At 38.7% G+C, this 19,894-nt stretch overlaps 1 protein-coding gene across 1 annotated transcript in view; it reads right to left on the bottom strand.

Moving 5' to 3' along the window:
* The window catches only part of LOC105383766, a 184,968-nt gene that overhangs the window by 16,830 nt on the left and 148,244 nt on the right, over positions 1-19,894 (bottom strand). Inside the window, exons 7-8 of the mRNA XM_048622441.1 lie at positions 18,747-18,939; positions 17,397-17,518 (exon numbers count right to left, since the gene is read on the bottom strand). Of these exons, the coding sequence (XP_048478398.1) occupies positions 17,397-17,518; positions 18,747-18,939 (315 nt within the window). The remainder of the gene's footprint in view (positions 1-17,396; positions 17,519-18,746; positions 18,940-19,894) is intronic.

Here is a 19,894-nt window from a genome sequence, read left to right as displayed (position 1 = left end):
TTACAGTAACAAAAGAAAAGTTACTAGGTACTTATTAAAAAAACGATAAGCAAAGGTCACACGCTCCAAATGCCTACTGTTGAAAGCAGCTGTCAATATCAAAAGCGTTCGAAATATAAATATTCGAAGCGCGCTATAAATCTAATCTCCTACTCGGCCGGAGCGAGGTCACGCTTTTTATCTTAGATGTGTGTTTGAGTGATGGTTGGTAGCTAGTAGCCACATGGCGGGCATTCTTCAAGTAAGTAGTGGCTCGCAGTTACAATGATAAATACCGGTATGTTAGACAAAAAACAAAAGGGAGTTTTAATAGTAAGGAGTAAATTAGTACCAACTGATACATTGAATCTACGAGTATACAAAGTTCGAATCACCATTCAATTGATTATTTTAAGAATTCCCGGTTAGAAAGTGATGTGCTATGTTTTTTTAAAGGACCAATCAACATCGCAAGTCGCTATTTCATCTATTGATAAACCTTGTATCCAAACGTAATTTAAACGCACAGTACGTATACGTGTTTCATTAATCTGGATTTTTGACTTTAACAGGCCAAGTTACCTTGGCTTATAAATCTTATAATAGAAAATATCAATAAAATCAGTGGTCACTAAACATTAATTGTGAGATTTGTCACCGCTTCGTGACAGCGATCGCAGTGTGAGTAGTGTGACATTTCACGACGTAATGAGTTTTCACGTGAATTACTTAATGGTCGCAGAGTCTCAGATAACTCGTTTAATGTGTATGCCATTTATGAGAGGATTAACTTTCGTTTTGGAGTTAGCTAATGTCAAGGTTGCACCCATTATGGTAAGTGTGGCTTTTAAGTTGGTAATGCAATTATCTGTGCTGGTATCTTCCTGTGTTATGATTATTATTGACTGTATTATAGTAGGATTTTAATCTAATAAACAAATTAAGTGTGTCTTGGAATTTAACATATATGTACATAAATATAGTTCCTGTTTATCAATGATAACAAATCTTGTTATTAAAAACATAGACACGGCACAATCCAAAAACTATAACTCGTGATCTCACATCTTGCTCTCCCGTTTTACGAGCCAAGGCGGGTTTAATTTGCAATATCTATGCAAAATACTTGACAAACTATCCGTCCAACAAAGAAATGCAATAAAATCGAATAACTCGGCCTCTAAATAACAATTTAGCGATATAACTCTGCGCCGGCGCAGGTGGCGCGCGCCGCTAGGGCTGCCCGCTGTTACTGCTATTATTTACGAATAACGTATAATATAGTCGATGTAGAGATTCGTTCTGTATTTTTATATAATATCCATTAAGTTTATAATGAATTAAACTCTACAACATGATATGTAAACTAATAACATATTTACTTTTACGGATTATTAATAAAACTTATAAATGGAAAACAAAACCTTCACTGATGACGTTGTTATTAAATAAATTTAAAGTAGTAATTTTGAGTTAGATACCTAGAGGTTTTATTTTAAGTGCCCACTACTGGCCAGTGACCATTTCCCAGCTCTAGTGAGTAACGGGGCGCTCCAGTGCTGCAGTTTACGACGGGCTGCGGGCCCCGGCCTGACCTAGGAAGCGGACTGTTTGACTTTCTGTTACCTTGTTACTGCATTTAATGCTAAATTGCCGAGGTGTTTCCTTTTTATTAGCTTTCTCGGGACGGTAGTTTAGTTGGTGATCAGTTGGGAAGAATTCTAATGTTTGGATTAAAGGGGTCTATATAGCGTGTTATTAGTTTGAATAGCAGTGCAAATATGAAAGCAGATTATTTTTTAAATAATACTTTTAAAATAAGCTCCAAAATAAGTTTAAAACTGATCATTAGTGTTTGTGTACATATAAATGGAAAGTAGTTGTACCTACAACCTATAGAGCAAGATATAATATTTTATCCCGGAATCCAAGGAGATAACTTTTTAAGGCTAACCTGTCAGAAAATATTAGTAATCTAGTGCCTAATTTGCTCTACCTCTATAATTAAAAAACAATTAAAAATTGTACATAAGAATACTAGGAAGCAAGTTGTACAAAGTTCAGGTCCAACTCTAGCCCTTTCACCGCGGAGTAATAAATAGAATAAAGTCCTATGAAACCGTCTGACCGTAGCGAACTATAGCGGGCAATCACAGGCATTGGACCTTCTGTGGGGTCCTAAATGTACCACTGCTGTATATTTTATACAGGTAATCTAACTGTGTCTTATAATTGTAATACAACCCACGGTAAAATATTAGGTATATATAATTTATTAAAGGAAATATTCTTAATTGTATCTTTATATGAAAGGGAAGGCCAATCAATCTATGTAAAAGTCGTCCGTTTCCGAATATATTTGAAACTACAATCCTATCAAATACCACCTTGGGCAGTCAGCGGCTACCGCTATTCTGACGGCTGATCTTACACCGTGGTAACTAAGAAGAATATACGATAAATATGTAAAAAAAATGTCGTAAGAATCGATATATTTTGAAATGTACAAAAAATAAAACATTAGGATCAACCACAGTCGGGTAAAAAGGGAGGTTGCGAGATCAGTGTGTCAAAAGCCATTACAATTTCCCCGCATCACAATCCCGACCAACCTTAACTAACTGGTTTCAAGCGCCTTTTTTATCACAAGACAAAAATTTACTCCTCATATAAAGAGAGAAATTCATGAAATAATAATAATAAAAAACATAAACAAAATAAAGAGGTTTGACATTACGTCGTCGGTATCTTCACAATGCGCTGAACCGTTGAAGACAGCCTCCGCACATTGAATAGCGGAGATGAGAACAATGAATTATTTTTAATTTGGAGGTTAATTAATTAATGGTGGCGTTTGGCCACTACCCAAAAGATACAGTCCTATGGTGTCATGAGGCATACCATTTTGCCTTCATTCATAAGAATTGACCTAAGTATTCTTGTTAAAACATAACCAAATAGTTTTTTTCCGAATTAATATTATTCATTATACAAATGTTCGCTGAAAGGTACTCTCTCTTTAAGTTTCTCAAGTTATTTTGTGTACTTCTCCTTAAGTTGTTCTAAAAGATGGCCGCAGTTTGGTGGCCACCCGCGATGCCCGGCGGACCGCGAAAAATCATACCTTTAAAGGCAAAAACACCTATCCGAAGACCTTGTTACAAAATGTAATACAAATCCGTCGCGATGTTTCGGTGCTTTAGGTGATAACTATAGATTACTTTCAACGACCGTATTTTTTATTTCACGTACAGCAATTTCACCAAATTCATAAGTTTAGTCACACTTTATTCTGTTCTTTACTAAAGAGATCTTGAATATTAAATGCAAGAACCGTGGCAGCAAAACTTCACTCATATTTATAAGAACAAATCGCGCGAAAATATATTCTGATATTTCAAAATTATAACATCAAGCTGTATATCAGTGACAGGCGGCAATCTAAAATAATTAAGGCAGTATATTTTCCATGTGGTCCGGCTTTACTACATGAATATCTAATGGGACACCGCCGCACTCGATCATATTAATGCAACTGGTTTCACCTTTTATACACTAGTATACGACCGCTAGGGAGCTGAATGCTCTATAAGCGAACCTGGCGAAATGGGATTGAAAAATGTCATGCTCTTATACCATAACAAGCTCTGCTTTAGTTGGTATTTTATGTTATAAGCCCTGTAAAATCCTAAGGCGCCAGGCCGTTCTTTTTTTATTTAGCTGGCGCGTCCTAAAACGTCAAATAAAATTACGTCAGGGCAATATGTTTCTGTGCAATAGCAATTTACGGGGCTTATACATTCTATGAAGTTTATTTTTAATATGAATAGCTTTGTTTGTGTTATTGTGTAGCTTTTGACCTCAAAGGTCAATACATACTTCTAATAAAGTGCCATAGATCATTGTATCTGTCACTTATTTTCTCCATTTCCATTGCTTTTTTCCATAACGAAATGGCGAGATGTAATCGCTTTATATTGCATTCGAGTAGACGAGTATTCGATTCATATGGTACTCGGTTTGAATAATGAATCGAGTGAGATAAACTCGTCTGGGCCCGACACATGTCGTAGGACTGTAGTAAGCAGGACAAATGATCTTCGGTGAACAAAATAACTTGTTTATACATAAGTATTTATGTTTTTTTTATATATTAGGATCGCTGGTATCTATGTCAAAGCTGAGGGAAGTATGACACGTGAACTCAAGTTTAGAAAATCTGAATTACATAAATAGGTAATATAGATTACACTAATAAATTATTCGACAACGGCAGTGAGTGAAATAATTTACAGTCGTAAGCATAATATACAGATACTCTGTAATATTCTGCCTACGTTAAAATTCTAGACTTCATCCGTAATTTAAACTAAGCTCTGATTTAGAATACTTTCTATGTTTCTAGTTGCGGTCGAAAGATCTCTAAATGATACGAAGAAGAAGGTAGTAGATAAAGTGCAAGCGCAGCAATCAGTCAATTTATAGCTAACGTCTTAATTAACCGTATTCGAATTCAATTAGACCTAGTCTCGATAAAGGCGAACATACGATTACTACTTCATTCGATTGAACTAGAATCGAGTTCGGATTCCGGGCCTATCGGTAAAGCCTATCTGTAGGAGAATGTTAAGTAATTGATTTTCGCTGTAGTCGGGAAATTTTAAGGTTGGTATGTTGTCGGTACTAAATGTGGGATGAATCTTTGCCTTTCTAACAAGATAAGGAGACAAATAGACTAAGTATCTCAATACAGCAATAGATATAAGATTGTTCCTGGCATGGATTTTTGATAGTTTTAGTAACAAAGGAATACAATAAATTATTAATGCTAAATAAATTACCGACAAATGTACTACTCCACTCTAAAATTATCACTTAAAAATGCATAACAATATCATAATCATAACACTTGGCGTAGAGCTAATCAAATAAAGCGATAAAAAGGCGTAAAATCACGCGGCCGCGTCCGCCCATAAAAGTGAATATGAAACAACGCGTGCGCAGCTAAAAACCCCATTTATTCTAGACTCTAAGAACCATTATAAGGAAGTGGAGAAGAAATGGAATCACATTAAGGCTGTGGCGGCTGCAAGTGACGTGCTACGGCGGAAGGCTTTATAGTCCACTTCAATAGCCCGACATACCATTATGCATTTTAATACCATCAAAACAAGAGCTTGGACGACTTGTAGTAGAGCAGAGTTTATAGTATGACATGTCCCGAGGCCCTGGGCTTCCTGAAGCACCTCGGAGTTAGGCCTTTATGATGGTTGTGTCGTAAAGATAATGCACCGAGCACCGACAATGATAGGGGACTTAAATGATATTGATATGATGCTGGATCAAAGGTATCACTGCAAATCGGTTTCGTAGCGTTTACAGTTCCATAGAAAATTTACTGTTACTTGTGTTCCTGTTTGTCCCTAGTTTTTAAATGCTTAATTTGTAATGTCTGGAAGGGGATAATTATGTTCGATGTTAAGTACTAAACGAGCAATAATTACTTAATAGGTAAGATGTGTAGACCCAGAGACAACTTTTAAGATTTCACCCATCCAGAAGTTATTGCAAAACTGTGGACTGGTTGTTGTAAAGTGCTACTCTAAAGAACAGACAACATCAGAGGCCCGTTCAAAACAACAATTACCCGACCGCTAAACAAAAGCAAAACGCATTGTAATGCCACCACAATTACCCATCGGCCGCGCTAACCCCGCTCATCACTTAACACGTTCGCCTCCGGCCGCGTTGACATTCCGAGTCGATTGAAAGGTCGAAACTGGTCCGGCGATTACCGCGGCCATTACCTAGATGGCGCTGGCCGCGGCGGTCGCAGATTGCGGCCATCTGCCGGCAATCGGCCGCCATTACGCCAGCACGCGCCACAGCCGTTTCCGCTCGAAAGCTGTACCCGCAATTTCCTAGCGACTGATTGGAAGGGGAGTAGCGTGAAATGGTCCACTCTTAATGGCGGCATGATCGTATGTCTGTGCCTCGACCGCCAACATAGAGCCATGGCGGCTTTTCTCTGTATGGTAATTGATTTTCAAAATCGATCGGAGAAAATCTAAGCTAAATAAAGTTCTGCGAAATTAGCGTCGTCGGCGGATGTTCCCGGCGAAGAAAGCTGCACTAAATTGAAATTAATGTTACATGAGGAATAAATTGATTAGGTTCTCGGCTGCGGCTGTACTGAATAGTTTCATAAATATTAGATTTGTAAGATAATATCTCTATGTTGAGAAGGAAACACGGTTACGCACGCACGATACACAACTAAACCGTTATTTACAATTACAAGGAACTAAATAAAATTGAACATAACGCAGGTGATATTCCCGCGTCGTCGTCGTCGTCGTCGTCGTCGTCGTCGTGGCCGCCGCGTCCCGTCATTTGCCGTAATCTGCACGTAATATCTCGGGACATTTGATTTATTCGCGACATTTGAAAATAGATTGCTATTGCGGCCCGCATTTTTCCACACACCGACGACTAGATTATGTCGAAGATTTCAATTTAGATAAATCACTTCTGCATGGATAGATATCGCAATATTTTTGTAATTTGAAAAGTGCAACAGTATTATAAACCTAAAAGTATGTGTAGATCTACGATTTCCTATGAAGTTGGCTAAGTAAAAAAAAACTATCTTCGCGGACTGTGTTAACACGAAACGAAATTCTTAAGGCGACGTTCATAAACCGACCAGCACCACACCCGCCTATACAATCACAAATTAAGGGCTAGTCATCCTTGGCTTCCTCGGAGACTTTACAAACGATCCCTTCTGCGAGATAACATCACGGCTTGCTTCTAGTGTTATCGGCCCATCTAGACGTCTCAATTTAAATACAAGCCGGCGAGCCAATACACCGCGAGCCGACTCTAAATTATATCGTGTATTGATGTTTATACTCAATGTAAACACTGTACTTTCATATTTTGTGTATAGGCCGCTGTCCTTCAAAACAATTAAGAGCCCTGTTTTACGATGCCTGCATAAAAGTTATTTCAATCATGATACACTTGCCCAACACTTACTTGCTGTTTAAGGACATAATTAGTACAGACAAACTTTTCCGGATAAATTTTCACTATGCAACGTAAGTAGGTATAAACTGTAATTTATGTCTTAGAATGGGTTGTGAATTTATGGCGCGGGTTTATGTTATAATTTGCAGTTTAACTGCGATAATCGATTGGATATGCTGTTTAGAACATTGAAATACGAGTAGTGAAATTCCCTCGTAAAAATTACTTTGCTGCCATGATCAAGTTCAAATACACTAAATTCTATAAATGAATGCCAAGCTTACTTCCCTATTTATATGTAAATAAATTACACTATTTAGGTAGGAACACTTTTTGCAAACCGTACCTATCTACTTTATAAACTACAAACTAATAAACAGAGAGAGACACAGTGATGCATGTCTCGATTACACGATTCCAATTATGCCCTTCGATAATCGAATAGAGTCATACGATTAACTCGACAACACTACTGGCTCCTCTAGTGTATAACTAGAAGAACTATCGTAGAACTTAGAAGATCTCATTGCCGATTACTTCACACTGTGCTAATCTTTAATTCATTATCTTCCCCACACCTGTGCTTTATTAGCTGTGGGGCTTCAGTCTGGAAAATTAAGGTTAAAAGTTTAATCACTATCACGCGGATGGGGAGGTGTATTGTAGATTTGAATGGTAATTAATGAATCTGAATAAACAAGAGAACTATTTACGTTTAACTGCTCTACCTCGTCGCACCTTGTTAGACGGACCTAGGAAACTTAAATGATAGGAAACCTAGGAATCTGCCTTTAGGTACTGGAGTATGCCATCGTAAAATTTTCTAGCTTAATAAGAAATACAATATATCAATCATTAACGTTATTACGTATAGCCCACTTAGTTTGATGACTGTTGCATAGAAGCACGAGTTACTCTGCCGCTATAAAACGGTGGAGCCATTTATAAATTACAAATGTATTACGTTTAGAAATCATGGTTGCGCTTTATTGGTGGTCTGCTGTGGGTCCTATTAGCCGCCGCTTATCCGCCCGACATCGAGGGACACACACGTTTCCGAACAGACGGCTACAGAGTTGCAGTGACGGGCATTGGGACCCGCACCGGTGATGTTTCTAAACGAAAACCTGAAAAACATACTCGTAACTTGTACTTCTCGTTCTTGTTGCCATAATTATAAGTGTGTTTGAGTAATAAAAATCGACGTTTAACTAAACTACAAGGTTATCGCAATAAATAAAGGAGTAACTTTTTGCTCGCTCTCAATTATTCTCAATAATGTTCCCACATTAGCGATGAATAAATCGAGTTAAAAACTTGTTTTACAATGTCGTGTGCAAGTCGTGTGTGTTTACTTTTTTGTGTTTTATAAATCGAATTCTTCCGATTGGTAGCCGGCGGACTGGCCAGTAATAAAGGTCAAGAAAACATCGCTCAACCATAGACAAGCATGGAGGCAAAGGGAGCTAAACGTGTACAGCCATAAAATGGAAGTTTCCCGTTTCGATATAAATGTCTGGCTGGACATGTCGTGCCTAATTGAGGTCGAAGGTCGGAGCAGCAGTGGACGTCTATATCAGCTCGTTATCCTCAGAATGCGGTTGTCTAACGATGTCTGATAGGCATATGGATAATTCCTATGAAACTCATTATTTTTTACTCATTTATGAATTTTGTCACACCTAATTGTACGGATTACATGGTCTCTGTAAAAAAAAGTCTTGAATACAAGACAGTGATTATTAAACATGAAAATACATACGGAAATACTAATATTTTGTACCGAAATATATCTAGACTTTTTTTTATAAACGATAAAAATACTGCTCAAAAAGAAACAATCCAACATTTTTATTTTTTTAATAAAATGGTAGCGTTTAGGAATAACCCGCATGAGCTCCACTCAGAGTCGCTGAAACGGACCCCGTTGTTTTAATAAAGTTAAGAAACTGTCGGCAACTTGGACTAATATACGGTTTGTTTTCAGACCAAATTGGACATATTCGTAACGCCACATTGGGAAACCAGATCTTCGAGCGGTGGAACAGTTTCAAAATACACACGACCATCAAATGCCAAGCCGACTATTTGTAAAGTCAATTAAAATTTCATGTTCGCTTTAATTTTTATGTCATATCAATTATTTTTATGTGAGCTTTGAATATTATTCAGATATTTTTTTGGATGCATCGCTCATGGCATTCATAGATAAAGTGTAGGTTATCCGTATTATGATAACATTAAAGACATCAGGGGAGTAAGCTACACAAAAATAGATAGATGCTTGTAGTTTTTTGTACAAATAAGAATCACTACATTTTAACATAATGTTCTGCACATTTTAGTAGACTTTCGCATTACGACCACCGAATACCTTCCCCAGATATTCAACTTTTATCCGTCTAATGAATGACGTGAATCACATTCTCAAACTTTTTACTGCGGATTTATTACTTTAAAAAAAGGAAAGCAAAATGGCGACGGTTTAACACGAGTGATTTCAAACTACCGCCGTTTTTAACAAGAAATGTGATATTTTGGTGTCGCCAAATAAATCCGACTAGATAATGGCGACTTTCTCTTTGTTATTTAACTGGATCGAACCAGTTTAGCTGACACTTGACAAGACGATGACATTAAGGTTGGCCCAGTGGCGAAACAAGAGTGGCCATTATTATGATATACGAGGCTGGTAGCAGATCTACTGACGACCTGCGAGACACACAGGTTTAATAAATAAACAATTATTATAATAAATAAAAATATCAGGCTATTATAACTACCAAATGAAAGATTTTTGTGCACAGGCTATTTATTTATGTATCACATCGTAGTTTATCAAATATTTTACACTTGTAAGTGTAAAATACAACCTACAATGGCAATGTCTAAGAGTCTGACTGTAATTACACTTACAAGTGTAAAATCTTTGATAAACTACGATGTGATACATAAATAAATAGCCTGTGCACAAAAATCTTGTCTACTGCAGTCTACTTCATAAATATGAAATAGAATCTGGTACCTTGTCAAAACAAAACTTCACAACTACCAATAATAATGAACTTATTAAAATTTATAATAATAATTTTAAAAAGATATCTACAGAGTCAACTTTACATGTACATTTTGAGTTCAGTAAAAATATGTAGTTTCTGCTAAATTGTCACCGATTGTTCTACAACATATCAAGCCTTTGATGATGATTATAAAAGATGGCCGCCATTATCGCAGCTTAATCGTTAATCACATTATAGCCAGGATGTTACGGCCATGTCGTAACGTACGTATCTAGGCTTGTTTCTCAATTTCACATACCAGTGTTGAAGCGATGGCCAGGTTGTGTTCGATGTATCTGTTAGTCTCTGAGGTTTACGAATGTAGTAATTGGTTTAGTAGGCAGTTATATGGATGGCCTAATTTTATCAGTAAGAGGATGTCTTCTCATCAATGAAATGTTCTCAAATATAATGTGGTGGAAGAAAATACAAAAGTATACCTAAATATATTTTAAGGTTCTTCTTTCTGTGGGTAATTTTGACCTTTCTACGAGAAACTTCTTAAAAGCTTTCAAAATATCTTAGGCCAGGGCTCTTTAGTCCATCAAGACGAATATATTCAGCTACTAAAGTCATCTTTGTAATACCAAGATCTATTTTCCAAAAAAATTGATTACAAATAATTGTGCACACACCCTAAGGAGTGACCTGTGTCAGCGCGGCTGTTCCCAACTGGGCCGGCGCTGGACCCACAATGAGACGAGCGGTCACGATGGACTCCACAAGTCCACAGTAATTACACGTCTCTTTAACTATTGTTGAGCTATTGAGACAAGGCTTCTTCTGAAGCGATGCGGTATTCAGATTTAAAATAATTCTCAGTGTGTTAATACGTACATACATACGGTAAGTAGTTATAGGCTGTGTTCTGTAGCAATAAGTCTTTTTTAGACATTACAAGAAAATGACGGTCTATTTTTTATCAAAATTATTAGAGTTTCTTCCGTAAATCATAATTATTATCATCATTTTGTCACCTGTATGGTGATACAACTCAAAAATAGCTTATTACTTGGCTGATTTATTAAAATGCTAAAATTTATGCACACGTCACGGATGTGATTTTATTGGAAGAGCCCGGATGTTTGGTCATGATGATCGTGAATGGCTGGAGGTGGTCAGACCCTTGTTTGTTTTGAGGTGATATTTAAACTGAGAATACTGTAATAACGTATAAATAACCCTCTTTAACGTTGACGAGTATAGCCCGTATATGGCCATGTGTAACACCGAAGGCGGAAGTAGGTATTGTAGGGTTAAGTTTTAATGTTGTTCAAATGTGCAACTATTTATGTAGAATCAAGAATAGAACTAGGTCGAAGAGTAGTTGTGGTGAGTAAAAGTGCGACATCATATTGTTTGTCGTAAAAATGAAATAAAGTTTTATCTATTTAGGCAATATTTTTTTCAGAATTCGTGGGAAAAACCCATTTTGGCCCGGCGTAAAATAAATACTTTTTAGTAAATACTTTTTACCAAGCTCCTGTTTCGAAGGCGAGCTGTGACGTGACCTGCATGTGGAAGGACCAATGACCGTCACCTACGTGCCGGGGTTGATGAGTGATGTGACCCGGCCTTGGAGGTGAAAGCTTGGGAAGCAGGGCGACAGGTCTAACTTTTTCCGTCCCTTCTATTAAGTTGAACTGTAAAATTAACAGTTCCTTACATTGTAACTATTTCTTATTAGCAACATAGAAATTGGGTTCTTTCAGGATTAATAACCCTTACAATACAAGTACAAATACCTTTATCATAGTTTCTCCTGTACTTCCTGTGGGTTGACTGGTAGAAAATGCATTTAGCATTAAGTCCAGGGTGGACTTACCTATACTTATCTACACTTATTTATATACATATTTGTGCAATAAAGGATTAAATTAATAAATACAAATACAAAGGACAATCTAATCCTAAACCTCTCCTAAACAGTGTCATCCCAATCAATTTGTCAGTGCTACCACAAGCACGAGACAATATTCGCTTCAGTTTCGCAACTGGATCGTGAAAACCTGTCACCCGGCGCATGTGGGCTCCGCTGATCGGTTTTGCCATAATTTATATAAATCACGCACACGGTTTCGACACGACGCGATCACGACACGATCGTGAGCGATCCGCGATCTCGTTGCGAAAATAAAGCGATTCTCAGAGGTGCAGTCGTCGGCATCCGTGCTAGTGTATTGCTATTGCCAAAACACCCACTTTTATATTCTACTAGCTGTTCCCGCGCGCTTCGCTTCACCTTAAAAAGTTTTCCCGTGGGATTTCCGGGATAAAAAGTAGCTTTTGTTCTTTCCCAGGATCTAGAGCTTATGTATACCAAATTTCATTCAAATCCGTTCAGTAGTTTTGGCGTGAAAGAGTAACAGACAGACAGACAGACAGACACAGTTACTTTCGCATTTATAATATTAGTTAGGATAGTAAGGATTCTATTGTGAAAGGGGGCGAAGTTCATGTACGATGTACGTGGCTCTCTCGAGTGGAACCTCTGTACATATCCCCTTAATTTCAGCTCAACCAACGCAGCTCCCGTGTAAACAATACACAAGCAACACTCATGCTATGAAGACGAAAGTGTACGGGAAAAAATACGAACTAATTCTGATGAAATTTTGTTAGTTTAGTAATTTGCATTTACGAGTATATTATACTATGCACATTTTTGTACCGGGAATCCGCACAACAACAAAAAGAAAAACGAAAAGAAAATAATTGTACATTAGGACGTCCGTCGATTTTACATTAAAATGAGGACGCTCTACTCTCCTAAAGGCTCTCGTTTTTATCTCTATCACTCTTTATAAGTCAAGAAGGTATCTTAATTATTTATAAAGACTTGTGGTGTAGGTAGTATGAGTACTGTAACTACACACGATAAAACTGGTGACAAAAAGCAATTAACATTAAATACGTGTTCTCAGTTTAAGTGTAACACGATTTGGAGTTAAAGGGATTTAGTAAGTGGTATAAAAGTTATGTTTCAGACACGATCTTATACATCACATACCTATAAGTACCTATACTGCAACTGTTAATAAATTATTACAATGTGCTTGTGATTGAATCGAAACGCTCCTTGTCACTTTGATAATCAAGAGTAGTATTTTTTATACATAATAATATTGTTTTGTGATGTGTGTATGTTTTGATTCATTCGGGGGGTCATTTTACTGCTTATTTTCCAAGCATTTCTGCTATTCACGACTCTATTTCGTTGAATTAAACGATTTGCACTCCACTCTGCTCCTGTTGTGAGCTAGAGTGACCCGCCTGGCTCCAACACGCAGGCGTGGCTTGCGCAAGCGCATGCAGATCGACGCGGCGGTGGTGCGGCGGTGGGATCGATGGTGTCGGCGTAGTTGTGCAAATACTGACGTTTTGTCGATTTATTGGCAGCTGTCATTGGCTTGGCGCCGGACGTGGGTCTAACGGGAAATAGGTGTATGGGTTTATTTGTGAGAACGATTATATGTTATAGAAGTTTAATGTTACATTTAAGTATTATAATTATTCTGTATATTATACCTAGATTTTTTCCGTTGTCCAACTCTCCTATGATATTTCCCATAATAGCGTATTCAGGACTTCTCTAAACTTTATACTATTAACTGTATAAACTATAAACTTAAGTTTGATTGAAAGCAATTAGTCAGAGTACCTATCTATCTATCTTAATATCTAAAACCTTGTAGACTACATTTTAGAATATATAGGCATTATTCAAACTAAAGTCCCCAGTCTCTGTGCTACCATAAATCTGGTAGTAACAAGTAAAGCCAAAGGCTACGTACAATGCATTCATCATTTAACACCTTACCAAACGTTATTATCAGCGAAACAATTAATTTCTCGCTTGTAATTTAAATTGACACCTTGTCACAATAAATCATTGTTGCTGCTCGGAGTCGCTACCGTTGAGCGAGGTGTGAGACGCACTTGGACATAGGGTTTGGTACTAGATTCATTACAAATTCAAATTATAAAAACTCGAACGAATATATTATGATACGTTTAAATAAGTCATCCATAAATTTCTAATACCATATAAAATCTAGTCTCTATGGCGAATATTTGCACTGTAACTGAGATAATTTAATACACAAATTATGATTTTACAAACAAAAAGAGGATCTACTCCTGGGGTATTTATTTATTTATTTATTTATTTATTTATTAAGAAAATTTACAGCGTAAACAAAAGTCTTATAAACTATTACATCGTTATTTAGTAAGGCCAATTACAAATTTTCCTTACGTACGTAAGGTACGTAACAAAAACCCGCCATCTCGTGCTAGCACCCGTTCACTTTGAATTTTGCAATTCCGCCCGCTAAAGATACAAATATTATGGAAATTTTAAATCATTGGGTTGTTTCCCACGTGTCGCTTTTGGCGTTGGTTGCCTCACATTGACATAATGCATGCGATGTGCTGCGCTCGTGCTGGCTCGCTTGCGCAACAACTCTGCTACAATTACTGAGGGCCCAACGTCACGTTCCCAGTACGACACCACTACCACGGATTCAACTCTTTAGTCAATAATAGGAACAACAAAGGGCAATAATAAAAACGATGGTGTGGAGAAATGTGTGACTTTTCACACCAAAATTGGATACAATTGGATATAAGTATGTAACTTAAGCTGCCTATACAAAATACATACCAGAAGCGAAACACGAACACGAAAACCAATTTCTTAAATTAATCTCTCGTACCGGATACAAAGTCACCCCCGCACCGGCTAAACTGACAGTTCAATCAACACTAATCACCAGCCGACTGACCGTCCATAACTCTCCTGCGTCACGGGCCCACGATAATTACGGACTCAAAGAGCCACGATTGTCACGTCAGTCTCGTGGCCCACGGCGGGACATGTGGATCCGTGCCTCGTCCCTGACAGCCGTCGTAGCGCCATCCCACGACAGGACATGCAAAATTATCGTGTCGCGAAGAACGTGTTCATCTCTGCTGTCTATGGTTACTCTGTGGTCTGTTCGTCTGTGGCCGTGTTTGTTTTTAATTTTTTCCCGCCAATATTTTTCAAGAATTTTTAGGTTATAACTTCGTTATGTATACTTTAGCTAGTATCTCCATGTGTTGGTATCTCAGGTTAGTAATATTGTTTAAAACTAAGTATTTGTTGCTTTCCCACCATGGTGTTTTAAGATAAACTTTGGCTTCGAAACTGAGAGAAGATACTACGGCTCGTGAAGATGTAAAGTAAATAATATTATGACCTTACATTGCTGGATATCACGTTTGGACCCGCCATGTTCGATGAAGACATTACAGGGTTCGTGCATGTCTAAATTGTTGCTACACCTCCGTATGTTTACTTAGATCTCAGAGCATATTCCCTACATGCTGTAGGTATATGTACCTATACATACACACACGACTAAAGTAAGTACCTACATGTAGGCTTTATGTTACGAGAATGTTTGTCGTGAATCCAAAAACACTCACTCTTTCAGCGCAATCTCGTTACGCACGAAACATTTTTACTTTTACAACAATCAAAATTAATCAAAAGCACATCTGTGGCATTCCGTAACATAAAGACTGGGCCACAATGGTAACTACCTGGTTTCCTAACACACAATCAGAACAGGTGTAGAAACAGTGACTGATTAGGTGTAATCACAATCATGACTACTCCGACTCACACACATGTGTACACTTTTACATCAACACGTCAACTATTATTTTCGTTAGTGCCCGTCTGTCCATTATTGTTTGTCCCGTGGATTATCTTCTAAAGCTCTTATTCACGACTCTATTGTGTTTAAACTAAGACAGTTTTAGAACAACCTTTCCGCTGCTGCAGAGAACTTGGCTACACGGAATGGATAAGCCCAAATTTCTTTTGACGTCTGTGTTGTTACATTGTAACATTCGTAAGTTATTACAAACAATGATTCCGTTCCGTCATGACAAGTGGTCGTTATTATTGAGTATAATAAATCTAGTTATCGAATCATGGCGGCTGGCTGTTAAAGTTACTGCACCCGACTAAGTTAATTAGCTTCTGTTTCACATTGAATGATAGAAGTTAACATAAGTATTTTAAAACTATGTTGTACTATGGTGTTAAAGACGGTATATGACAATAAATATGTCAATAAATAAATAAATATGTCGGGACATCTCACACACGGCCATCCGACCCCAAGCTAGGCAGAACCTGTGTTATGGGTGTCGGACAGCTGATATATCTACACAAATACATAGACAGATAGATACTAAATATAAATATCAACACCCAAGACCCGAGTACAAATATCTGTCTTTAAACAAATATCTGCCCCAGCCGGGAATCGAACCCGGGACCATCGGCTCAGTAGTCAGGTCACTAACCACTACGCCATTCGGTCGTCTGCACTGGTATTTTTCAGCGCTAAACATCTCTTTAACAAGTTCTTCTAGTGTTTGTGGTAAACTGTAAGATATATATATATATATTTGATTATAGTGTATTTCGAAACCTATTTTAGTATGATTTTAATAGACAAGACGACGTCTACTTCTCAAAAAGAAGAATGCTTAAATAGTCTTTGGTATTTAAAACTATAAACGTCAAACTCAAATGATAATAAATCACTGAAAATAATTTTCAATATTAATTAGAAGTCTTTATACCTTCTATAAACCTAATAATACTCAGAAGATCAGACAATTAGTGTTTTACTATCAACATAACTGGCACAAATTGATAACAAGGCGGCTGGAATGAGGCTCATCAAACTAATATTTACAGCAAATTAACAGCCTAACCTGGGAGGAGCCGCCTCGCGCATTCATTATATTAATTTAAACATAAAAGTAGCCATTAAATCGCCATGCAATAGAAAGGAAGAAGTAAAAGAAGTAGTCAAGAGCGTGTTTTGCAACATGTTTTCAAACATTATCTGTCGGAGCTTGCCCTGTATTGTCCATCATGTTTATAATCCTCAGTCTGCTCTCGTACATTCTGATACTCCCTCAGCGGTACCTACCCGAGTATTGTGTTACTGACTTCTTAACTGCATTTTACATACTGATGCTGTTCTGTGCTTTTTACGTGAGTGTGTATTTGTTTTTGACGATTACGGAGATAGTGCAAGAGAGATGTCTCGTGTACATTGGATTATGAGGCTCAGCATAAGGCTGTGTTCCCAGTAAGCAAACTTCCTGCCAGAGTTAGGAGCATATCTGTAGTATGCCGAACAATTTGCTAGTTTAGCGCTCACTGTAGCTACGCAATTTGCAGCATGCTAAGTTTACCCACTGGAAACGCAGCCTAATGCTCAGCACAGCTGGTGGACTAGTGATGGGACATACCGTGGCGTATTCGGCGCAGATGTCGATGGAGGTGACGAAGTCGGCCACGTCGTCCACGGTCCACGCCTGCAGGCGCGCGCGGGCCTCCGCGCAAAGACAATCGCCGCGCGTTGAACCTCGGTCTAAGACACAAGTGGAGAGGTTAGGGAATAAATAAATAGATTACGGATTATTTGGTTGTTTTATTTTTAAGGGGCTCCGCTCACTGCAACAGTTGAGGCGGTGACTCTGCCGCGACTTCGCCTTGACTTCTTCAGTAAGCTCACACACAGAAAGTATAGAAAAGGCGCGCCTCTTTGTCGCCTTCGCCGCGACGCCGCCTCGACTCTCGTGCAGTGAGCGAAGCGCCATAAAGGTAGGTAGTTCCATGGCAGCATTGGGTTATGTTTGCACATTTCCAGCGAATTAATGGGTACTAAGTTAGTATAGGTTTTTAGATTAAAGGTTGTAAACTTGTAACTACGTTATTATTGAAGTACCTACCTGATTATTTAATTTTACCTACAGTAGGTTTGCAAAGATAATGAAGTAGGTACGTAAAGGAATGTGTTTAACTCAAGGTTACAGAAGGTATGCCCATTATTTTGTTTTAGTTCAACTATTGAACCGAATCTAAATGGCTTATGTAAGCAAAAATTCTATCGTAACATAGCAGCAGGCAGGTAGGTAATTAATAGTAGTAATAACTCAATCTATTACCAGTTGAAATTATATCGATGTCCATTTTTGATAAAAATAGATCGCATTCACGTGTGCTGTTCAATAAAAGCTTATATTTTAACAAAAGTCGATCAAAACTGTAGTAAAACGAAATAGTAATTGCTCTCATAGCAATAGCAAACACGATTATCTGATAATGGACGGTTTTATATGCATATTAAGATCTCAATTATTATTTGCATTTCTTAACAGACGACCTTTAGCGAATTGAACAGGATGTCCATAAATTTGACCGATTGTGAAAGTCAATAAATTTCGACACTAAATAATTCTTGGTAATTAGTGTTTATTGCTCCTAATATGCTTATTTGTCCTTGATTAAAAAACTATTACATACTGAACATCTATAACACACATTATCTAAATGAAAATATGCAAAAAGCTACATGGCCACCACCGTCGCGTACGTACGATCAGCTGCATAAGTCGTTATGTAGGTACACTTCTGTACCTTATCATACTGGCGAACCGTCAATATTTGATTGAATGGATAGGAGGTTTCAGATTGACAAGGTAGGTACAAAAGTGTACCTATTACGAGCTACTTATGCAGCTGACTGTACGTACCATCAATCACACATACTATTTAACATCTCTCTTGTTCGTGATTGGTTAGGTACTCCTACTCACCATCGCTTCCTGGTCCATCGTCGCTCCTGGTGCTAGGGCTGGCGGACAGGCGCGCGCGCTTGGCCGCGGTCTCGCCCGCCGCTGACAGGTCGAGGGGCGAGTGCTCAGCCCCCGCCGCCCCCGCCCCCGCCGCACCCCCGCGCTTGCGTCGCGACCGCCCGCGCAGCCCCACGCGAGAGATCGCCAGCAACGTCTGCAAACAATCACAAACTGTTGGTACCTTCGTGGTTGTAGTTGTGCAGCTAATGGCCGCCGTAAAAGAAAATTAAAACGGTCATTATAAGCGATAACTTATCGGAGCGCTCTTAAAGGTATGGATTGTAAATCCATACGGTCGTTAATCCGCATTTCAAAACTCGATTACTCGGGAGCTCGTCAGGCAGTATCGTAAGATCATAAGGCACAAGCTCAAAGCAAACACGAAGGCCAGCGTTATCTGATGAAGAGCGCTCAGCGATCGGTAACATTCATCATAATAACGTTCTGGAGCGTCACGCGCTGCGCCCGCGGGTCAGTTGCAATCTATCTTTTTTAATTGTTCCCCGCTAGAGACGGAGCTGTTCGAAATTCAAAAGGAGGCGCGCGCGCGTGAAATGAGCAAATATGAACAAAGGCCTTTATTGTAGCGGCGGCGCGTGCGCACACTGATTCGCTCAACAGATTTATTGCCTTGCGGTTTGTTCTGCGCTGCTCCCGTTTTCTCTCATGTCTTAGCTGTAATCTATCTTCGTGCTGGGCCGACTCCAAACTGGGTTATGCCATATATTCAGACGGGCATTTGCAACATTCATTAGACTTTCTTGCTTATTTGTCATATTTATTGTCCGACAGCCGTAATTGTTTAGACTGGACGGTAATAGCCTGCAACCTTTCCACCTGTTATGGTAAAAAAGGAAATTACACCGCAGCGCTGCGATAATTGCCTCGATCTATCGGCACACGAGTTCGAGCAAAAAATTGCTAATTTAGAAGTGGAGTGTTGCGATTTCACATCCCATCACTAGCGTGTCGCGCGCGCGTGCCGCGGCCAATTAGTGCAGCTCCAGTTGCGGAGCGGCGCGGGGCGGGGCGGGGCGGCTATTACCCTGCCGACTTGCGCGCCCCGCGCCGCCGCCGCCGCGCCACACATTACCACACTCTCCATCTTA

Source organism: Plutella xylostella, chromosome 8, assembly GCF_932276165.1.
Source record: "Plutella xylostella chromosome 8, ilPluXylo3.1, whole genome shotgun sequence".
Taxonomy (NCBI): Eukaryota; Metazoa; Arthropoda; class Insecta; order Lepidoptera; family Plutellidae; genus Plutella; species Plutella xylostella.
This window is presented reverse-complemented; position numbering and strand designations above follow the sequence as displayed.